The 19,968-nt window shown below is 47.9% G+C and overlaps 1 protein-coding gene across 7 annotated transcripts in view; it reads right to left on the reverse strand.

Annotated features, from left to right (window-relative positions):
• Nucleotides 1–9,860: 9,860 nt before the first annotated feature.
• LOC128330372 (galanin peptides-like) overlaps nucleotides 9,861–19,968 on the reverse strand; it is a 28,717-nt gene continuing 18,609 nt past the window's right edge. For 2 of the 7 annotated variants that reach the window (XM_053263151.1, XM_053263154.1), the window contains 3 exons: nucleotides 19,817–19,906; nucleotides 19,642–19,716; nucleotides 9,861–12,171 (listed from right to left, as the gene is read on the reverse strand). In XM_053263151.1, coding sequence (XP_053119126.1) covers nucleotides 12,113–12,171; nucleotides 19,642–19,716; nucleotides 19,817–19,906 — 224 coding nt within the window. In that variant the 3' untranslated portion in view covers nucleotides 9,861–12,112. Of the gene's footprint in view, nucleotides 12,172–19,641; nucleotides 19,717–19,816; nucleotides 19,931–19,968 lie in introns of all 7 variants that reach the window. The other 5 variants (XM_053263147.1, XM_053263153.1, XM_053263152.1 and 2 more) reach the window with 4 other exon arrangements.

Raw genomic sequence — 19,968 nt, forward strand, 5'->3', positions numbered from 1 at the left:
TGGAATTCTTTTGTCCCTGGACATAAATCAGGCTAGGCTCCGATGCTCAGGGGAAAACCCGAATTGTGTATGGAGTGCCCCCTGGGAGTTATTAACACATGCCTTCATGCTGAGGGGTATCTGAAGAGCGAATCTACTTCTTAGCAGATTTGCAAGATGTTTAATTCGGGGGATTAAATGGTCAGTTCACATAGGGTCGGCTCCTCTCCGCAATCCCTGGCAGATCTTTTTCCTGTGCTTTCCCACCGGCTTGCTCCAGGTTTTTCCTCCAACCAGTCACAAATCACATCACAGAGAGGAGGCTGCGAGAGAGCTTTTTTGTTGTTGTTAGTTTGACAGCTGCGGAGGAACAGAAGACCAGCATGACAAGTTGCCAAAAGCTGGAACAAACAGCAGAATGCTTAACTCTTGCCTTTGTGAGTGACTGCCTTCATCACCTCATGTTTCACACACACACACACACACACACATACACACACACACACACACCAGACGATTTATGAGGCAGGGAGTTTTAAAGCAGAAATCAGAGCTTTCTCTCTGTTATGAAGAAAAATGCAGGCTAATGGAATCAGCTCAGACAAAAAGGCTCAGGTTACATTCATTCTGCATATCTAAAGCCTATCTAAACTCCCCTTCATTGGGTTTTGAAAAGCCAGATTACTGGCATGGCCACTCTACACATCAAGGGAGAAGTGGTGGGGCATAACAGAAGCCTCAGATTTTTTTCCCTCCAAAGCCGCTGAAACTAGAGGATTTTTTAAAGCCAGACATACTTCGGGCTAAGCCAGAATGCACAGCCTCGATTCAAGGGGAAACAGAGTCCTGTCTGTATTAGTCCTTGATAGCCTGCAGCTACTTTGGGGTAAATGCAGCTAATATGTGGACTGGCCCACTCCATTCTGGAGGAGATTCAAAGTAAAAGCCCTGTGTGTAGAGCCTCCTGGTATTTCGCAAGGACTTCGGGGGTAAATCTGGCTGATATGTGAATGCATACCTTCCATTCCAGTGGAGATGTGAGTTAAAAGCCCCGTCTGGGAATGCTTCAGCTGAAATAAGAGCTTCCCATCTCTGACAGTTTTTAAGAAGACACTTTAAACACACGTGTCCACCCAGGTTTATAACTAGATTTCTAATATGAATTTGTTTTAAATTGTTTTAGTGTTTTAATTGCTGATTTAATTATGTTGCATTTGTAAACCACCCAGAGACACAAGTTTGGGGAGTATACAAATATACTAAATAAAATAGAATATCTTTGTTGGGAGGGCAGATAGGGTGGTAGGCCACTGGATTTTCTACTTCAGAGACTGAAGTGTCATAGGTTGACCGAAGTCTATACAAATATAGATTTTACCACACAGTCTCCCATGACTGCATCTGATGTGAGGTAAAATCTTCCAGTACTGACTCAGCTGGGTGATACAGAGCTTACCCTGAACTAGTCTGGTCATCCGTAGGGACTCCATAAGGAGAAATGCCAGAGGGGTGTACATGTTAGTGTGTGGCAGGGAAAACAACACAAAGTCTTGTGACAATTGTAGACAAAACATATATTGTAGAATAAATGTACATAGTCTGGAGCCGAGGTCATCAGATCTGACAAAGTTGGTTCACAGAAGCTTCTGCCACATTAAGTTCTGTTAGACTTGAAAGATCCACTAGAATTTAATATATGGGCTTCTGTTGCCCTCATATGTTCATTTCTGGCCATCCATTATTTTTGCAGTAATCTATCTTCCTTCCTTCCCTCTTTCCTTCCTATCTTATATATCTCTGACAATTTATATATCCATTAACATAAGAACATAGCAGGCAGAGAAGGGCCATCAAAATGTATCATAAGAACATAAGAAGAGCCTTGTTGAATCAGTCCTGAGGCCTATCTGGTCCAGCATCCTGTTTTCCACAGTGGCCCACCACATGCCTCTGAGGAGCCCATAAAGTACAGGAGATGAAGGCATGCCTCCTCTCATGCCGTTGCTCCCCTGCAACTGGTATTCAGACGCATCCTACCTCTGAGGTAGCCTATGGCCATCAAGACTAGTAGTTCTTGATAGACATTTCCTCCATGAATTTCTCTAACTCTCACTTAAAGCCATCCAAGCTGGTGGCCATCATCACCACATCCTGTGGCAGAGAGTTCCATAGATTAATTATGCGCTGAATGAAAAAGTACTTCCTCTTGTCAGTCCTAAATTTCCTGGCAATCTGCTTAATGGGATGATCCCTGGTTCCAGTGTCATGAAAGAGGGAGCAAAGGATCTCTTTCTGCCCTCTCTCTTCAAACCATGCCTCATTTGACAAAGCTCTATCATGTCTCCCCTTAGTTGCCTCTTTTCTAAACTAAAGCCCCAAATGCTGCAGCCCTACCTCATAAGGAAGGTGCTCTAGACCCCTGATCATTTTAGTTGCCCTCTTCTGCCCCTTTTCCAGATGGAACATCGGTCTCTCTGTCCATTCTTGTCAGTCTCTCCATCCGTTTACTTGCATCTTTGATTATCTGGCTGTCCCTCTGCGTTAGCTCTCGAGACATAATTTCCTTTCCTTTCTTGCATTCACAGTACCATCTCACATGCCCTCCCCGCCGCCACACATGCTCCGTGGTACGACTCCGTCTTCCCTCTGCCTCATTATCTTCCTTATCAGAGTGACATGGGACAATCCATTCCAGGCGCCCTTTCCCGCTTCAAGACAGTGTCATGCCTTTCCATTGATCTGGACCCAACGCCTCCATCTGCTCCCACAGCTGATCTTGCTGCTTCCGTCACAGGCAGAGACAAAGAGGTATAAATGCCCCACAAGGAGGTGGGTGAAGGGGGACACGGGATTTGGCTATGAAAAATCCTTGCCGTGTCCACACACGTAGGTAAGGATCTGGTGGTCCTAGCAGGACGAGGCCATGCTGTAAGTAAACCTGCCCAGGTGGGGGCGACACTGGATCTCTTTTCAGCACCGATGCCTTCCCTGTTTTTCTTCCTAGCTTTAGCCACGGCAATGGAAAATGCGACTGGGACTCGCAGAGGCCTTTTGCCCATCGTCATCTTTCTCAGCTCATGTTTGCTGTTCTCCTCAGGGGCCTTGTTGCCAAAGCTGCATAACTCAGGCAGGTAGGTGGAAAGTTTTTTCTTGTTGTTTTCCCTTTCCTTACTTGGCTCACCCATTCTGCATCTCTTCCTCATTTGTGAGCAATTCCCTGTCTGGATTAGATTCACTTTCGGCGAGACCAAGCAATATTCCTAAGGAACTGGGGGAGGGGAGGTGAAAGTTAAGCACCATGACCAAGGTCCTTTGAAAGAGTATGTGGCAGGGAAAGGAATCTGAAAAAAGACTGTCCATCTGAGTAGCCATTAAGACAGCATAAAGGATGGGATTTTAAATGGGGAAATATCACACACATCTTTCTGTGAAATAAATATTATGTAACTGTATCAGATATTATGTGGGCAGGTGCTTAAGAGTGCTTACTTAGACAAAACAGGAAAAGTTGTGTGCTATCCTTCCTTTAGAAAGGAACAGAGGCATCCCACTTCTGTTCAAGCCAATCAGAGCGTGCTGCTTTCCCCAGAAACCCATGGGTCCTCTCCATACTTTCCCTTCTCTCAGGCTTTGGAAGCAAGAAGCATCTGAGTACCCTCCACCAGAGGGCAGTGTTGCCCTCAAAAGCGCCCTAATTCCCTGGGGCCGCCACATCCCTTCCATCACCCAGCATGACTGGAGCCTCAGGTGGATGTCATCGGATGTCACAGCTCCACAGGATGAGGACAACGAAGATGAAGAGCAAAACAGGAAGTCCCGCCTCTGGGGCCCAGCGAGGCAGGAAGCTCCACCTCCTGGGGGCCAAAAGGGGGTGCTATATCCAGCTGGATGGGTGCCGGGGTGGAGTGGGAAGCGAAGTATTGTGGTAGCGGATGATGCAGCCTTCCGGGAGAAAAGCAAGATGCTGACCGCCATGGAGAGGCAGAAATGGCTGAACTCCTATATGCAGAAATTTTTGGTGGTGAACTCTGACTGAGTGAGTGGGCAAAGGTGAAGGGGAGCAGCAATGCCAGGTATAGCTAAGGTCGAGGTATCTTTAGGATGACAGCCACAGAAACCCATCAAGAATTGTATTGCTATATAAACTGACAACACAGAATGGGAGGCCAAGGAGCTGAAACTGTCCCCCAACCCCTGCCAGACATTTCGCCTGGCCCCCAGTATAGCCCCCGATTCTAGGAAGATGCTATACACCAGCCCGGCACAACATAAGGCCCAGGGGCCCGATCCGGCCCACAAGGTCATTTCTGATGGCCAAGGTAGCCAGTAGCAGGAGCCCCCCAATTTGGCATTTGTGTGGGGTTGGAACAGTCAGGTGCCCACTGACTGAGCAAGGACAAGGCTTATTTTCTGGCCACTATCCTTGGTTAAAACTGTGGGCCCCTGCAGGGAGGGAAGGACCCACAACTAACCAGTAATTGCCCTAGTATTTATCTTTATTTCACTTCAATAATCAATGCACTAAAAATTGACTTCGGCGCCGCCATACATTGTCAGGGTTGTTTCTGGCCCACTGGGACATGTGAGTTGGGCACCCCTGCTATACACAGATGATGCACCTCAGCCACTCTTGTGTACAAGCCAAGATATCCACCGCCCTCCACCCCCAACCCTACCCCACCAATTGTCGTGATGAGCTGCTTAAAGAAAGACTCTGCCAAAACTTCTGCTACTATTTGTACTGGGGGAGAAAAGGATACAAATCCCTTTGCTTGTTGTGTAACTATTTGCTTATATGGGAGTGAGTCAGGGGACTCTTCTTTAATCCCGTCTCTCCCAAAGGGAAAAACATAGCTGCTCTAAAGTGAAAACAAAAATAAATGTCATCAGCTTTTATTTATTTATTTAAATACTGCTTGGGGTGGATCACATTAACAAAACAAATAGAACAATATGAAATGGGGGGGGGGAACCTCAGTTAAAAATGATGGGTTCTGCACCACATATCTTTTATAGCAAAGGCTCTCAAACATGAGGCCCCTGATGTTGTTGGACTACAAGTCCCATCATCCCCAGCTACAATGACCACAGGAATGATGGGAGTAGTAGTCCAGCAACATCTGGGGACCCAAGTTTGAGAACCCCTCTGTTACAGTATAATCCTGGAAGAATCATCCATTGAAAAAGTAACCTCTTGAAAAGCATCTAGATTGTACAGCATAGCAGCTAGACTTTTTATTACGTGTCCCATAAAGGGACACTTAATCACCCCTGATTTCCAGAGGGAACTGGCCAAGGTTGTGGGAGACCAATGAGAAAAGATAGAGAGTGCCATGTCTACCTTTGCTGTTCAAAAATGAAAAAGAGGCCATAGCCTCTTGAAGACCAACAAATCTATTACGGCATAAGCTTTTGCAAACTACAGGTGACTTTATCAGATGCATGAAGTGTTATCCTCAGTTATCTATCTACATATATAATGCACACACAGGATAGAGGAAAAAGTGGGGGGGGGGTGAATAGCAAAAGAGAATCCAGGGGACCATGAGATGGTACAGTCAGTGACCATTATTATTATGTAAAGTTAAAATGTAAGAAAGATGTACACTCGATTGTGCTGCAACAGATGACCCCAGGGACCCCTCTGGAATTTGCTGTGCACGTTTTCCGCTTGGCTGTTTTCTTTTCCAGTCCTAATAAAATATGTGAGATGGTTTTGTCTTGGTTGCTTTGTGTTTTCTCAATCAGAACAAATAAGGAAAACATGTATAGTGTTTTATTTGGAAAGGGCTGGAGGTGGGAAGATGAAAGGAAGAGGTGGATGTGAAAAACGAAAAAAAGGAAAACAGACACAGAAGAGAAATGAAATGAGCCAGCACAGGAGTTCCCAGTACTGAGTCCCCAAATGTTGTTGGACAATGTCCATCATCCCCAGCCACAAGGCCATTGCACCTGGGGATGATGGGAGTTGTAGTTCAACAATATCTGGAGACCCAAGTTTGGGGACCCCTGAGCTAGCGGACATGGAAAGCTAAAAGGGAAGTAGCAACTGAGCCGTACTTCTAAAACCATATTGAAACAGGACTGGTTTGCATGTTTGAGGCATATTCATGAGGTGTAATTTGCATGTCTCTTTTGTCAACATGGCAGACGCCAGATTACAGCTAGCTGAATACATGGCACGTATTCTGGTATATTCTGAGAACAGCCAGTCTGGTTCAAGGGGAGGGGATTTTGAGCTGTGGAGGACTCCAAAGCCACGAGTACTCAAACCAGAGTTCCTGTCCCATGAAGCCACATGAAGCAGTTGCTGCAAGTGGCAGATGACCCCCAAAACTCTTTTTTATTGCCTCCAACCTCCATCAATTCATAGTGTGGTTCAAAAGCCAGTGGGAGAGCCAAACTGACGAGGGTGGGAAGGGAGGTGCTCCTTTGTCGCTCAATTTCCAGCATAACAGAGCACTGTGTGTGTGTGTGTATGTGTGTGTTTATGACTATCTCACTCTTCCTCCAAGGAGTCCAGAGTAGGAATGTGCAAAAAGGTCGAAATGTTTCAACTTGAAACGAGCCGTTTCAAGTGTTTCGAGCTCAAAATAAAATGCCCTGTTTCGAGCTTGAAACAAAACAACATTGTTTCAATTCAAAACATTCCAACATTTTGAGCGCCATTTTGGAGGCCTGTTTTTAGCCTCCTTCCCCTAAGGAAAGTAAGCTTATAAGATTGTGTGTGTGTGTGTCCCTATCAACTTTGCAATGCCTGGATCAATACGAACCAATTTGGGTCCAGTTGTAGGGGCACACAGGGACACCTCAATGGCACCTGCAGGAGCAAGAACTGGCCATCCATGCTTGGCAAGGAGGTGTGGCTTGGAAGTCTGCAACTGAGGTTGTGTTGACATTCAAGCGGATCTTTGTTGCCACGAACAGCTTGTGTGCTGAGACAGCAAAGCTGAGCATGGCTGAGCCAGCTGCTGTCTTCTCCTCAAGAAGACAATGGGTGAGCTCCTATCCAGGGGCAGAGCCACCATTGGGCGAACGGGTTCAAAGAACCCAGGCCGCTGCCAATCAGGGAACATGCCTCACGGCCCCAGACTTCCCCTCCCCCGCATCTGACATCAGACGCAGGGGCGTGATTTTGCTCCCAAACGGGCCCATGCGGCCCCATTTGGGAGCGAAATCGTCAAACGCGGCCAGACTGACTCTCCCTGCCTCTTAAAGGCAGGCCACATGGCCCTGTTTGGAGGAAAACTGGAACACAGGAACATAGGAAGCCGCCATATACTGAGTCAGACCATTGGTCTATCTAGCTCAGTATTGTATTCACAGACTGGCAGCAGCTTCTCCAAGGTTGCAGGCAGGAATCTCTCTCAGCCCTATCTTGGAGAAGCCAGGCAAGGAACTTGGAACCCAGATGCTCTTCCCAGAGCGGCTCCCATCCTCCAGGAGGAATATCTGAGAGTGCTGCTCATATTTCTTCCTTTCAAGTCTTCGGACAGCTAAGCTTGGACTGCCCTGGCACCCATCATACCCTACCACCCAGCCCACTTTGGTGTCCCTAGAAGCTACCCATGGGGAACAATGAAGTGTTTTGTGTTTCCCCATTGCTCCCTATGGCCAAAACACTTGAAATGTTTCAGGTTTTGTTCCGTCGAAACAACCAGTTTGACCGCTGTTTCGACAAAATGTTTTGGCCATCTGCATTTTCTTTTGATTTCAAAACAAATTTTAAAAATCCGTTTCATGCACATCCCTAGCCCAGAGCACTGTGTACATGGTTATGCTTAATCCTTGCAACAACCCTGTGAGGTAGGTTAGGCTGAGAGATAAGAGACTGGCCCAGAGTCACCCACTGAGTTTCATGGCTGAATGGGGATTTGAACTCAAATCTTCCTAGTCATAGTCCAACACTCTTACCACTACACCACTCTGTTTACTGCTTATTCCTTGCAGTTCTGCCATGACTTTATGAAAACCTTCCCCAGACAACTAAGGTTGCCAACTTTGGAACTATTAGGGCTCTCCTTGGCTATTGGCCATGACAGCTAAATGGATCCTCCATGTTTAGAGGCAGTATATCACCAAATACCAGTTGCTGGGGAGCAACAGCAGCAGAGGGCTATTGTCTTCACGCCCTGCTTGTTTAATTATTGGAAGCATGTGATTGGCCACAGTAGATAGCAGGGCGCTTTCCAGACTAGCTGCTCATCAGCAGCAAAATGCCTCCGTTCGGGTAAGTCGCATTTGAAACGTAAACAGCAGGGGGAGCAGTCTCACAGCAACTAACAACCCAAAAACCCAGCAACTTTTTCACACCGGATATCCGACATCCTAGCTTTATATCGCAGCGATTAAATTTGCAACAAGGCATTGGAATTGTGGACAGCACCCTGCTCTCTGCGTAGGGACTGCGGTGTCACAATGCAGGAAGTGTGGAAGCACATCTCTGAGATACATCCTGACCCCGTTGCAGGATCTAGTCTGGAAAGCACCCAGGATATTAGACTAAGCAGACTTTTGATCTGAACCAGCAGGGCTCTCCCTATGAATGGATGCCTGCAGCTCCCCTTTCAACAGCAGTTTGATCACCTGCAATTAGCTGATGGTAATGTCTAGCTGTATGCCATGAAAAGCTTTCCCTGGAGCATTCCCACATGAGGCTTTTAGCTCGCTTCTTCACTGGTATGGAGGTTGCACATCAGCCGGATTCATGCCAAAATTATTTTATTTATTTATTTATTTATTTATTTATTTATTTAAAGTATTTATACCATCCACGCAAGATATTGAGGAGCACTTCACACACGACTCAGGTTTTTAATTGCGTGTTAGAACCTAGCCCGATTTATGTGCGGGGTAAAAAAAAATCCACTTTTTGCATCGGGTTTGGGGGACAAATTCAAACTCACAGTAAACCTCACAGTAAAGCTTGCTGTCTGTCTCCAGCAGACAGGACCTCTCCCAGGTCCCTATGACTAAAGGCATCGTTGTGTGCCATAAGGCCAACAACAGTGGCACCTATTGCGGAAATGTATAAAGGGATCCCCAGAATGGCTTTATCCAGCAAACCTTTGTTAAGGAATTGGACAAGGCAGGGGCGGCCTTTTCGTGTGGTGAGGCAATTGCCTCAGGCAGTAGGTTGTTGGGGCACCAATAATGCAGCAAGATGCCTTCAGCTGTTGCCATGGGAGCCCATCTTTGAGACTGATCTGGCCCTTGCAGGTTATGCAAGGAGGTAGGAGAGCTTCTCCCCGCCTCGCACTCCTTGCAAAGCTTACAATAAGCGCCCAGAAAGAGGAGGAGGCTTCGGGCAACCTTCCCTCCTTCTTGCTCTCACACCACTTTCAAAGTTTGCAAAGGTGGATTTTGCAGGATTTGGCACCTTGCCGTGGGCAGTGCAATACCTTGGACCACTCCAGGAGCAGGCCAGGTTTTTTCCTTCTGGCCGCTTTTCAGATTATCCGCCACAACAGTGTCACTACTTGTCCCTTAAGTGTGCTTCCGTACTGCCTGTGTTTCGACATCACAGTCCCTGCGCTGACAGCAAGGTGCCGTTCACATTTCCGATGCCTTCTTTTGGATTGTGTCCTTGCATTTTAGCCCTATAACGTTGCATGCACATTGCAAAAAAAAAAAAAAAAAAAAGCTATATTTTCCCATTGCACAAGCTATTTACATTTTCAAAACAATCCCGCCAAGCCAAACCATTTTACTGCTGAACAGTATGTAATCTGGAAAGCGCCCTGGTCAGTTGGCAACCCTTCCCACAATGCACTGCTGTCCCAGTGAATCCAAGAATCCCTGCTGCTCTCCCTGCCTTTCCTGACTCCTCCTCTATCCCTAGAATTGCAGTGATCAAACACATCAGTACTGGAGACAATCGATTTAGAAGAGAAAGGTTTATTCCATCAATCCATGCATAGGGCCCCTCCCAGTCTTGAATCTCTGGTGCACAAGCCCAGGCGCCAGATCTGGACTCTTCATTCCCATGAAGCAGGTTGAAACAGGTTTTTTCAAAGTGAAAATGCAGCCAAGGAAAGGAGGCACCCACAGGGGGCGCTGTGCATGATGATCCTAGTGTGTGCCAGCATGGAGGCAACAGGTAAGCATAGCTAGGCAAGTGTGTGACACTATCTAAGGCCTACTCAGCTTGGCCCCGCCCAGCTGTTTTTGCACTACAACTCCCACAATCCCCAGCCGCAGTGGCTGATAACCAGGGATTATGGGGACTGTAGGCCAACATCTGCAGAAGGGCCGAAGTTGAGCAGCCCTGATCTATGTGCACAGGAGCATTATATAGCTGATGGGGCCGCCGCTCAGTGGTAAAGCACACACTTTGCGTGCAGAAGGTCACAGATTCAATCCCAGGCATCTCCAGGTAGCAGAGGTGTATCTAGGGTAGGGCAGGCAGGGCACGTGCTCTGGGCGCCACTTGAAGGGGGGTGCCATTTTTTTAAATTATTATTTTTAAATGGCTGCTGAAAACAAAATGGCCACTGTGCATGCTCAAATGGCCTCTGTGAGGCCCTAGGCCATGCTGGGCCTCACAGAGGCCATTTGAGCATGAGTAGTGGCCATTTTAAAAAATATTTTTAAAAATGGCCACCGCACATGCTCAAATGGTCCCTGCAAGGCCCTAGAGGCCAGCGGGGGGAGGGGGAACCTTTGCAGACCCCCCCCCCATGGCCTTTAGGAAGCCCCCCAAAGGGGCTACAGATAACCTTTTTAAAAAATTAATATAATATGTCACTGTACACATATTCAGTTTGGCGCTATGTACAGAGAATCAGGGCTTGTGAATAATGAGCTGAAGCTTATCAGCTAGGATTGTATTCATTTGCTCTTACTTTGCTTCTTGTGATAAGTGAGTTAAATGTGATGTCTTGCTAATATGGCTATTAATGGTGAGTTTGTCTTTGAATCAGTGTGAAATCCTTAGTATTAAGGCCCACTGGGAGTTTCTTGCTCTCTTTCTCTCATTTTAACTGTCTTTCTGAAATACTAGACTATATTCCAAGCAGTGACACAGTTTACTCTGTATTATCCTTTAATTATTTTCAGAGTATCTGGGAAAAGTCAAATTCTCCATTTATTTTTAAAACTTATGTAATAGTGATGCTACAATGCATAGTAGAGAATTAGACAGGCACTTCTGTTTAGTTTTCCAAGTACACCTCCACATAGTATTTGGGTATTTCATGAGCCCTAGCATACTGAAATTTGTAGTATTCCAGCATTTTTTGGTCTGGCTAAGTCCACTGATAAATAGTTTTTGAAATATTAAAAGATTAACGAGCTTGACTTGTATTTTTCAGCTGATATTATGGTAAAGTTATCTGAAAGATGGGTGTCAGATGTTTGGACAGGAGGCACAATTTCAGTGCTTGCCCTAGGTGCTATTTTCCCTAGATACACCTCTGCCAGGTAGGGTTGGATCTCTTTCTGCAAACCAGGAGAGCTGCTGCTGGTCAGTGTAGACCAGAGGTCCCCAGATGATGTTGGAGTTCAACTCCAATCATCCAAAAGTCATTATGGCTTGAGGGTGATGGAAGTTGTAGTTCAGCCACATCTGGGGAGCCAGTGCTCGGAACCCGTAGTGCAGACAATACAGAGCTAGAAAGGGGGAAATTTCTGACTCCAGTGTAAGGCATGTCTGCATGACCAGATGCCTCTTTTTTGCCATGCTCCTTGACAGCACAGGCCCTCATTGACTTATAAGTGAGTGCATAGGGAACCTGAGTGTGTGCATGCACCTGTGTGCCTAGCATGGTTCCCAAAGATTTGCAGATACACCTAGGAAAAGGGGAATTCAAAGCCTGTGCATGAGGATGCATGGGGGCGGGGGCGGGTTGGGCAACAGTGAGAGTCAAAGGGGCCGAGAATGGGTAATGGTGCTGGTGGGAAAGTGGGGCAGAGGAGGGTGTACTCCGGAGCAAGCATCTGAGTGGCTGAGTAGGGTACACAGAAATGATTGGCAGTAGATTAATATACTGCCACATATAACAAAATGCTCTGTGTGTGTGTGTGTGTGTGTGCGTGCGTGCGTGCATGTGAGAGAGAGAGAGAGAGAGAGAGAGAGAGAAGGAGAGGGTCGCAATACTAGCAAGCAGCTGTGGAGGGCACAGGTGGGGAGTCACTACTGTTGCATGGACTCTTCCGACATTGTGAGGGGAAGGCGGGGAACAGCTCCTTGGTCTGCAAAAGAGAAATGCAAAGAGACTGAGTGTTCGGCTCCCATCTGCTTTCCACAAAAATTCTAGTATAACGAACTCAGGAATCCCCAACTCCCAGTAACCCTCTTAAGAAGTCACGCACACGCGCACACAAATTCCTTCAAGTCACGCTAGGGATCCAGCCTGGTTTATCATTGGGGGAGGCCCCCAGTGAATTGCTCCGAGAGCCCCAGATCTCATCAGCTGCCTCCCTCCTCTGTGCCCTCTCCCAGAAAGGAAGTGCAGCCACAGAGGAAGGTGGCAAGCTATACAAAAAAATAATATTGAATTGTCTGTAGCGGGGAAACCTCAGTTCTCGGCGTGTGCCACGAGCAAAGCCACTTCAAATAAGAATCGCGGCATGACAGAAGGCAGCTTCCTATTTGCATCTCAAAAGCTTGACTGGCAACCGCTCTCACTTTATTCTGAACAAATTACTGAAATACAGGGTGTTTTTTTACCCTGGACATAAAGCGAGCGAAGCCTAAACTCAGAAGGAAGAATCCAAGTTGTGTGAGACATGCTCCCAAAGATTTCGCAGGGACTTCAGTGAGAATCTGGCCAAAGGGTGAAAGTTCCCTCCCTTCTGGGGGAGATTCGAAGTAAAAGCACCGTGGGGAAAAGCTCCAGGGGAGAGAGCATCTAGCCTCACCTAGCTCTCTGCTGCTCGCACCTTCCTAAGTGCTGTACTATAAGATTAGAGGCTTTAAGAAACATACATAATTATTCTACGGGGAGGGCTGTAGTTGAGTTTAATGATCAAAAGGGGGGTTATGGACCCAGGCCTGGATCTTTTAAGTACCTAATGACGCCCCTGGAGCTAGCAATGGGGGACAGCAGAGGGTCAGGCGACTTGTCCGGATGGGGATGACCATCCATGAAATGGGATGAAGTGGTTGCCTCAGGCAGCAGATTAGCAGAAGGATGGGAGGATGCCACCCACCTCTGCCATCCGTCACCACTGCTCCTCCACCTGAACTCCCCGGATCAGAAAAGGAAGAGCTAAACATGGAAGGAGGAGGAGGAGCAGGAGGAGGAGGTGCAGGAGGAGGTGGAGGAGCAGGAGAAGGAGGAGCAGGAGGAGGCCACAACTCTCCTTTCCACCACAATTCCAATCTTCATCTTTCAAATCCAGGGAATGTGGGAGGAGGTGAAGCAGCAGCAGCACTTCCTTGCATCTGTAGCAACATCTGGAGTAGCAAGATCCATGTGGCACCAGGTAAAGGATGGGTAGGGAGTGGGATGGTGGTGGAGGCCGTAGCATTTGATGCCCCCTTTCAGGAGCCAGGAGATTTCCCAGACAGCAAGCTTTACTGTGGGTTTTCTGTAAAGCTTAACTGAGAGTTCGAAGTTGCCCCCCGCCCCCCCCCCAAAAAAACAGCCACGAAAAGTGGATTTTTAAACCCCAGATATAAACTGGGCTACATTCTAATATGCGAAGAAAAATATGAATCCGTGAATTGCTCCCTGATAGCTTTGGGGGAAATTTGGCCAATATGTGAATGCATCCCTCCATTCCGGAGGAGATGTGAATTAAAAGGCGGGTGTGAAAACCTTCCAGAAGATCTTGGGCTGCTGGAGATGATAACTCCATAGGCATTGACTCTTGGAAAAGAAAGATTGTGCATCGAGTCGGTGTTGACTCTTGGAAAGGAAATATTGTGCCGTCGAGTTGGTGTCGACTCTTGGAAAAGAAAGATTGTGCCAGCGAGTTGGTGTCAACTCCTGGTGACCATAGAGCCATGTGGCTTTCTTGGTAGAATACAGGAGCAGTTTAAGATGTTGCCTTTGTTGTTGTCAGCATCCGCCTCCAGCACCTTCCTATATCGCTGCTGCCCGATATAGGTGACTACAAATATATATTTATTAGGCACAGTCTGGGAAGCACACTTGTGGGGATTCGAACTAACAGCCTCTTGCTCCCTAGGCTGCTTCCTCACTGCTCCACCACAGCTGCTCCACCACCTCAATATAACTCCTACTGACCACTAGGGACATTAGGAGCAAAGGTAGAGAGCAAAGGACTGCCCCTTTGTTCTTTCATTTCTGTATCGCTGATCTAACTTCTCTGTGATTGGTAGACTGGTACTCTTAGACCACTCCCTCCTTGTATTGTTCTCTCTGTTCTTCCTTCTTCCTTCCACCATGAGGTAGCTAGGACAGGGTGCACACTGCACAGGCTTTTCTATTTACGTTTGTATCTTCTTAAAACAAACCTTTACTCGTTTTTTAGCCCTTAAGCAATTGTTTCCAGGTCTCCTCCATGAATACAAATACGACAAATATTTATATACCGCTTTTCAACCAAATTTCCCAAAGTGGTTTACATACAGAAATTAATTAATTAATTAATTAAATGGCTGCCTGTCCCCAAAGGGCTCACAGTCTAAAAAAGAAAAAAAGGCACCAACAACAGCCCCTGGAGGGAGGCTGTGCTAGGGTTGGATAGGGCCAGTTGCTCTCCCCCTGCTAAATAAAGAGAATCACCACTTTTAGAAGGTGCCTCTTTGCTCAGTTAGCAGGGGTATGAGCTCTGTTCTCATTAAGCGGGGTTTCTCTCTGCTAAATAAGGGGTTGACTCAAATTCTGCCCTGCATCTTCCATGTCTGGGGTGGGGGGGCCACTTGCCCCTTCCCCCACCCTGTGCCACCTACCCACATTTGTCCAATGGCCATTTATACCAATAAGGGGTATCACTGTGAAGTTAATATTTATATCCTGGAAAGGTAGCATCTGTTTTTAGAAGCACTAACTTTGTGGCAAAAAAAAAAAAAGCAGGAAGCAGAGCCCAATTTGGGACAAGGCACAAGATTACATGCAGGGGAAAGGGCCATTCCATTTGCCTTGCTGGGACTCACCATCTAGCCCAGGCCTGCTCAACTTCAGCCCTCCTGCAGATGTTGGCCTACAACACCCATCATCTCTGGCTATTGGACACTGCGGCTGGGGATTGTGGGAGTTGTAGTCCAAAAACAGCTGGGGGACCTAAGTTGAGCAGGCCTGATCTAGCCCCTCGGCCTCCTATGGACATTCCAGCTCAGACGGAGTGCAGCCTGCTTGTCGGCTGCCAAGTTCCAGCTGGCTGGTTGCCAGCCTCCCAGACTGCTGAGTCCTTCCACCTGCTGCCTGGGAACTCAGCTGCTCGTGAGAGGAGTGGCTTCTGGGGCTTGCAAGCTTAAAAGCAAGGAGACTTGCCAAAGGCCAAAGGGGGCCAGCCTTGGGGGCTGGGCCTTTGGGGGTGGGACTGAGGGCTGGGGGTTGGGTTGGGCTAGGCCCTTTGCAGACATGTGTTTGGGCTCTCTTCAGTGGGGTGGTGCTGGGGGTGTGCCTGGCAGTTCGGGGGCAGCTATTACTGTAGTGGTGGGGAATAGAAGAATCGGTGCTGGCAGAGCAGCTGGCCATTACAGGGGAAAGGAAATCAGTAATTTAGTAACTGTTTCCACTTCCAACTGCTCTGTTAACTCTTCAGCCTTGGGGAGCAGCTCCAGCGACCCACAGAATCTGGCCTTGCTCCTCTGCAATGCCAGGTCAGTTCAGAATAAGACCAAAATTGTCCACAATCTGATCGTGGATGAGGGAGCTGACCTGGCATGTATAACTGAGACCTGGTTGGGGGAGGCGAGTGGTCCAGTGTGGGCTCAGCTTCTCCCACCAGGTTACTCTGTCGTGGAGCAGGCCAGGGGAAGTGGGTGGGGGTGGGGGGTGGAGTGGCTGTGGTCCATAAGAATACCATTTCCCTTACCAGGGCCCCTGTGAGACAGTTGACTTATATTGAGTGCATATTTTTGAGGCTGGGAACTAGGGATAGATTGGGGATTCTGTTGGTGTACCATCCACCCCGCTGCCCAACTGACTCCCTAACTGAGCTGACGGAGCTGGTCGCGGAGTTGGTGTTAGAGTCTCCTAGACTTTTGGTTCTGGGGGACTTCAATATCCACTTTGGGGCTGGCTTGTCTGGTGCGGCTCAGGAGTCCATGACAACTATGGGCCTATCCCAATTAGTTTCTGAACCAACTCATGTTGCCCACCATGCACTCGATTTGGTCTTTTGTTCAGACAGGGGCGTAACAAGGCTGGAGTGGGCCCAGAGACAAAATTTTAAAATGGGCCCCTCGCTGATACACAAACACACACACACACTTCACAATATATAGTCATGTGACTTGCCTCATGTGACTTGCCTCTGGGGGCCCCCTCGAGGCGTGGGGGCCCCCAGGCAGCCGCCTCCCCTTGCCTAATAGTAGTTATGCCCCTGTGTTCAGATCAGGGGGGTGTTCCGTGGGTGGGGGATCCTGTTGTTTCCCCATTGTCATGGACGGACCACTACCTGGTTAAGGTTGATCTCACAGCCGCAACCCACCCCTGCAGGGGTGGTGGACCTATTAGGATGGTCCATCCAAAAAGGCTGCTGGACCCAGTGGGATTTCAAAAGGCCTTGGAGGATTTTGACTTTGGTGCGGCCGGTGATTCTGTCGATGCCCTGCTGGGAACCTGGAACAGGGAACTCAACAGGGCAGTAGACATGATTGCTTCTAATCGTCCCTTCCGACCTGCTTCAAAAATGGCCCCTTGGTATACTGAGAAGCTGTGGGGGCTGAAGTGGTTGGGTAGGCGACTAGAGCGCAAATGGAGGAGAACTCGGTTCGAATCTGACAGGATTCAGCATGTGACCCGTTTGAAGGCTTATGCAGTGGCAGTGCGTGCAGCGAAAAAGAGATTTTGGTCTGTGCGCATTGCGGCTGCAGGTTCACGATCGGCGGAGCTATCCCGCCGGGTTGTGAGGAGTTTAGTTTCTGCTCCTTCTACTTCCAATCAGTCCCTGGGTTTGCTCTGCTGTGATGCCTTTAATGGGTTCTTTGCAAATAAGATCTCCTGTATTCGGGCTGACCTGGACTCCACTATTTCTGCAAGGTCTGTGGAGGGGGTGTCCAGCAATCCCTCTTGGAGTATTAGATTGGATCAGTTTCAATCTGTGACTCCTGAGGATGTGAACAAGCTGCTTGGTGTGGTGCGGCCTACCACCTGTTCTCTGGGTCCTTGCCCGACTTGGCTGCTTCTATCTAGCAGGGAGATTGTTGGAGGTGGCCTAGTTAATATCATACATGCATCGCTGAGGGAAGGTAGGGTGCCCCCCTGTCTGAAGGAGGCAATGGTTAGACTGCTCTTAAAGAAGCCTTCCCTGGACCTCTTAGTGATGGATAATTACAGGCTAATCTCCAATCTCCCTTGGTTGGGCAAGGTGATTGAGAGGGTGGTAGCCGACCAGCTCCAGGCAGTCTTGGAGGAAACTGATTATCTAGACTCATTTCAAACTGGCTTTAGAGCTGGCTATGCAGTTGAGACAGCCTTGGTTGGCCTGATAGATGACCTTTACTGGGGAATCGACAGAGGGAGTGTGACTCTGCTGGTTCTTCTGGATCTCTCGGCGGCATTTAATACCATCGACCATGGTATCCTTCTGGGTCACCTGGGGGAGTTGGGGATAGGGGACACTGCCTTGCAGTGGTTCCGTTCCTATCTCTCGGGTAGATACTAGATGGTAGAGCTTGGTGACAGTTGCTCCTCAAAACAGGAGCTGTTATATGGAGTCCCTCGGGGCTTCATTCTGTCACCAATGCTTTTTAACATCTATATGAAACCACTGGGTGAGGTCATCAGGAGGTTTGGTGCTGGGTGTTATCAGTATGCTGATGACACCCAAATCTACTTCTCCTTTTCATCTTCAGGAAATGGCACTCATTCTCTAAATGCCTGTCTAGAGGCCGTAATGGGCTGGATGAGGGAGAACAAACTGAAGCTGAATCCAAGCAAGACGGAGGTGCTCATTGTTGGGGCTCAGAATCTGAGGGGTGAGTTAGATCTTCCTGTGCTGGATGGGGTTACACTCCCCCAGAAGGAGCAGGTGCGCAGGTTGGGAGTACTCCTGGACCCAGGCCTCACCCTGGTCTCTCAGGTGGAGGCCATGGCCTGGAGCGCTTTCTATCAGCTTCGGCTGATTCAACAGCTGCGCCCATTCCTTGAAGAGGATGACCTCAAAACAGTGGTGCATCAGCTGGTAACTTCCAGGCTTGACTATTGCAATGCACTCTGCGTGGGGCTGTCTTTGTACATAGTCCAGAAACTTCAGGTAGTTCAGAATGCGGCAGCCAGATTTATCTCTGGGGCAACCCGGAGAGACCATATTATGCCTGTCTTGAAACAATTACACTGGCTGACGATATGTTTCTGGGCAAAATACAAAGTGCTGGTTATTACCTTCAAAGCCCTGAACGGCTTGGGTCCGAGATATCTTAGAGAGCGCCTTCTTTTACATGATCCCCACCGCACGTTAAGGTCATCTAAGGAGGTCTGTCTCCAGTTGCTACCAGTTCGTTTGGTGGCAACTCAGAGGCGGGCCTTCTCTGTGGCTGCTCCTGGGCTGTGGAATGCACTCCCAGCAGAAATTCGTAATCTTAATTCCTTACTGACTTTCAAGAGAGCCCTTAAAACCCATCTGTTTGGCCTGGCCTTTTGGGGTTTTTAATTAGTTTTAATCATTTTAATGCTAACCTGGTTTTTAGGGTTTTAATTGTTATGATAGTTTAATTGTTTTTAAGATGTTTAAATTGGTGTTAATATTTATATCTCTGTTTTAATTGTTATTGGTTTTAATGGTTTCTGTTTTTAATTGTAAACCGCCCTGAGCCATTCCGGAAGGGCAATATAAAAATCAAATCAATCAATCAATCAATAATCCCGAATGCAGAAACTCAGTTTAATGAAAAGAGAGCTCATGGAGGAGATCTGGAGACAATTGTTTAAAGGATTCCATGCAGACACTACAATCTGTGTTGTATCCAGGAAAACTGCCTGACATACCGCTCAAGGGTATACATCAGCCCAGTAATGTTGTATGTGAGTAAGTTGCACACATGATGTTGCACAAGAGTAAGTACAAGAGTAAGGGGGCAGAAAATCCATGCTTGCTGCCACAAGACCTGCTCTCCTCCCATAGAAGAGATCACTTGAAAGCCTGCAGATACAAATGCACTAAGCCAGAAGAACCTACTTCATTAAACTCTCTGGGCGTGGGCGACTCTGGGCCAGTCACCTATTTCTCAGCCTACCCTACCTCACAGGGTTGTTGAGAGGATAAGCATAACCTTACTGCTCTGGGCTCCTTTGAGGAAGAGCAGGATAGAAATGTGGTAAGTAAATACTTTCTTCCCAGAAATAAAGATGCTTCTGAATGCCAGTTGCAGGGGAGCAACAGCAGGAGAGAGGGCATGCCCTCACCTCTTGCCTGGGGGCTTCCCGGAGGCATCTGGTGTGTGAAACAGGATGCTGGACTAGATGGGCCTTGGGCCTGATCCAGCAGGGCTGTTCTTATGAGCTTAATATTCAGAAGCCTGGGTTTCCCCGTCTCTATGACTCCAGATCCCCCAATCTCATCCTAGAGAATCTGACATCTCACCTCGGAGGCGAAGGTAGGAGAGGAAATCCATCAAGGTTTGGAGGGTGCTGTCATCAGATGGGTGTACAGCATCTGCTACAAGAGAAAGGAAGTGGGGTTGTGAGGCAGTGGCAGTGTACACTGGGCAAATCAGGTCAGGAATTGAACAGGAATCAACGAGGTCAGGTGCACTCACCAAAGGAATCCTGCCCTAGCGAAATCAGGTCTTCCATAGCTGCCCGCTTCCCAGCCAAACCTCCTTTATCTGGCAATGTCTGGTGAGCATCTGCTTTGGGGAGAGGAATCATGGCTTGCATGAAAAAGAGATGGATTACAGACAGGTTTATA

This window comes from Hemicordylus capensis, chromosome 6 (genome assembly GCF_027244095.1).
Source record: "Hemicordylus capensis ecotype Gifberg chromosome 6, rHemCap1.1.pri, whole genome shotgun sequence".
Lineage (NCBI taxonomy): Eukaryota > Metazoa > Chordata > Lepidosauria > Squamata > Cordylidae > Hemicordylus > Hemicordylus capensis.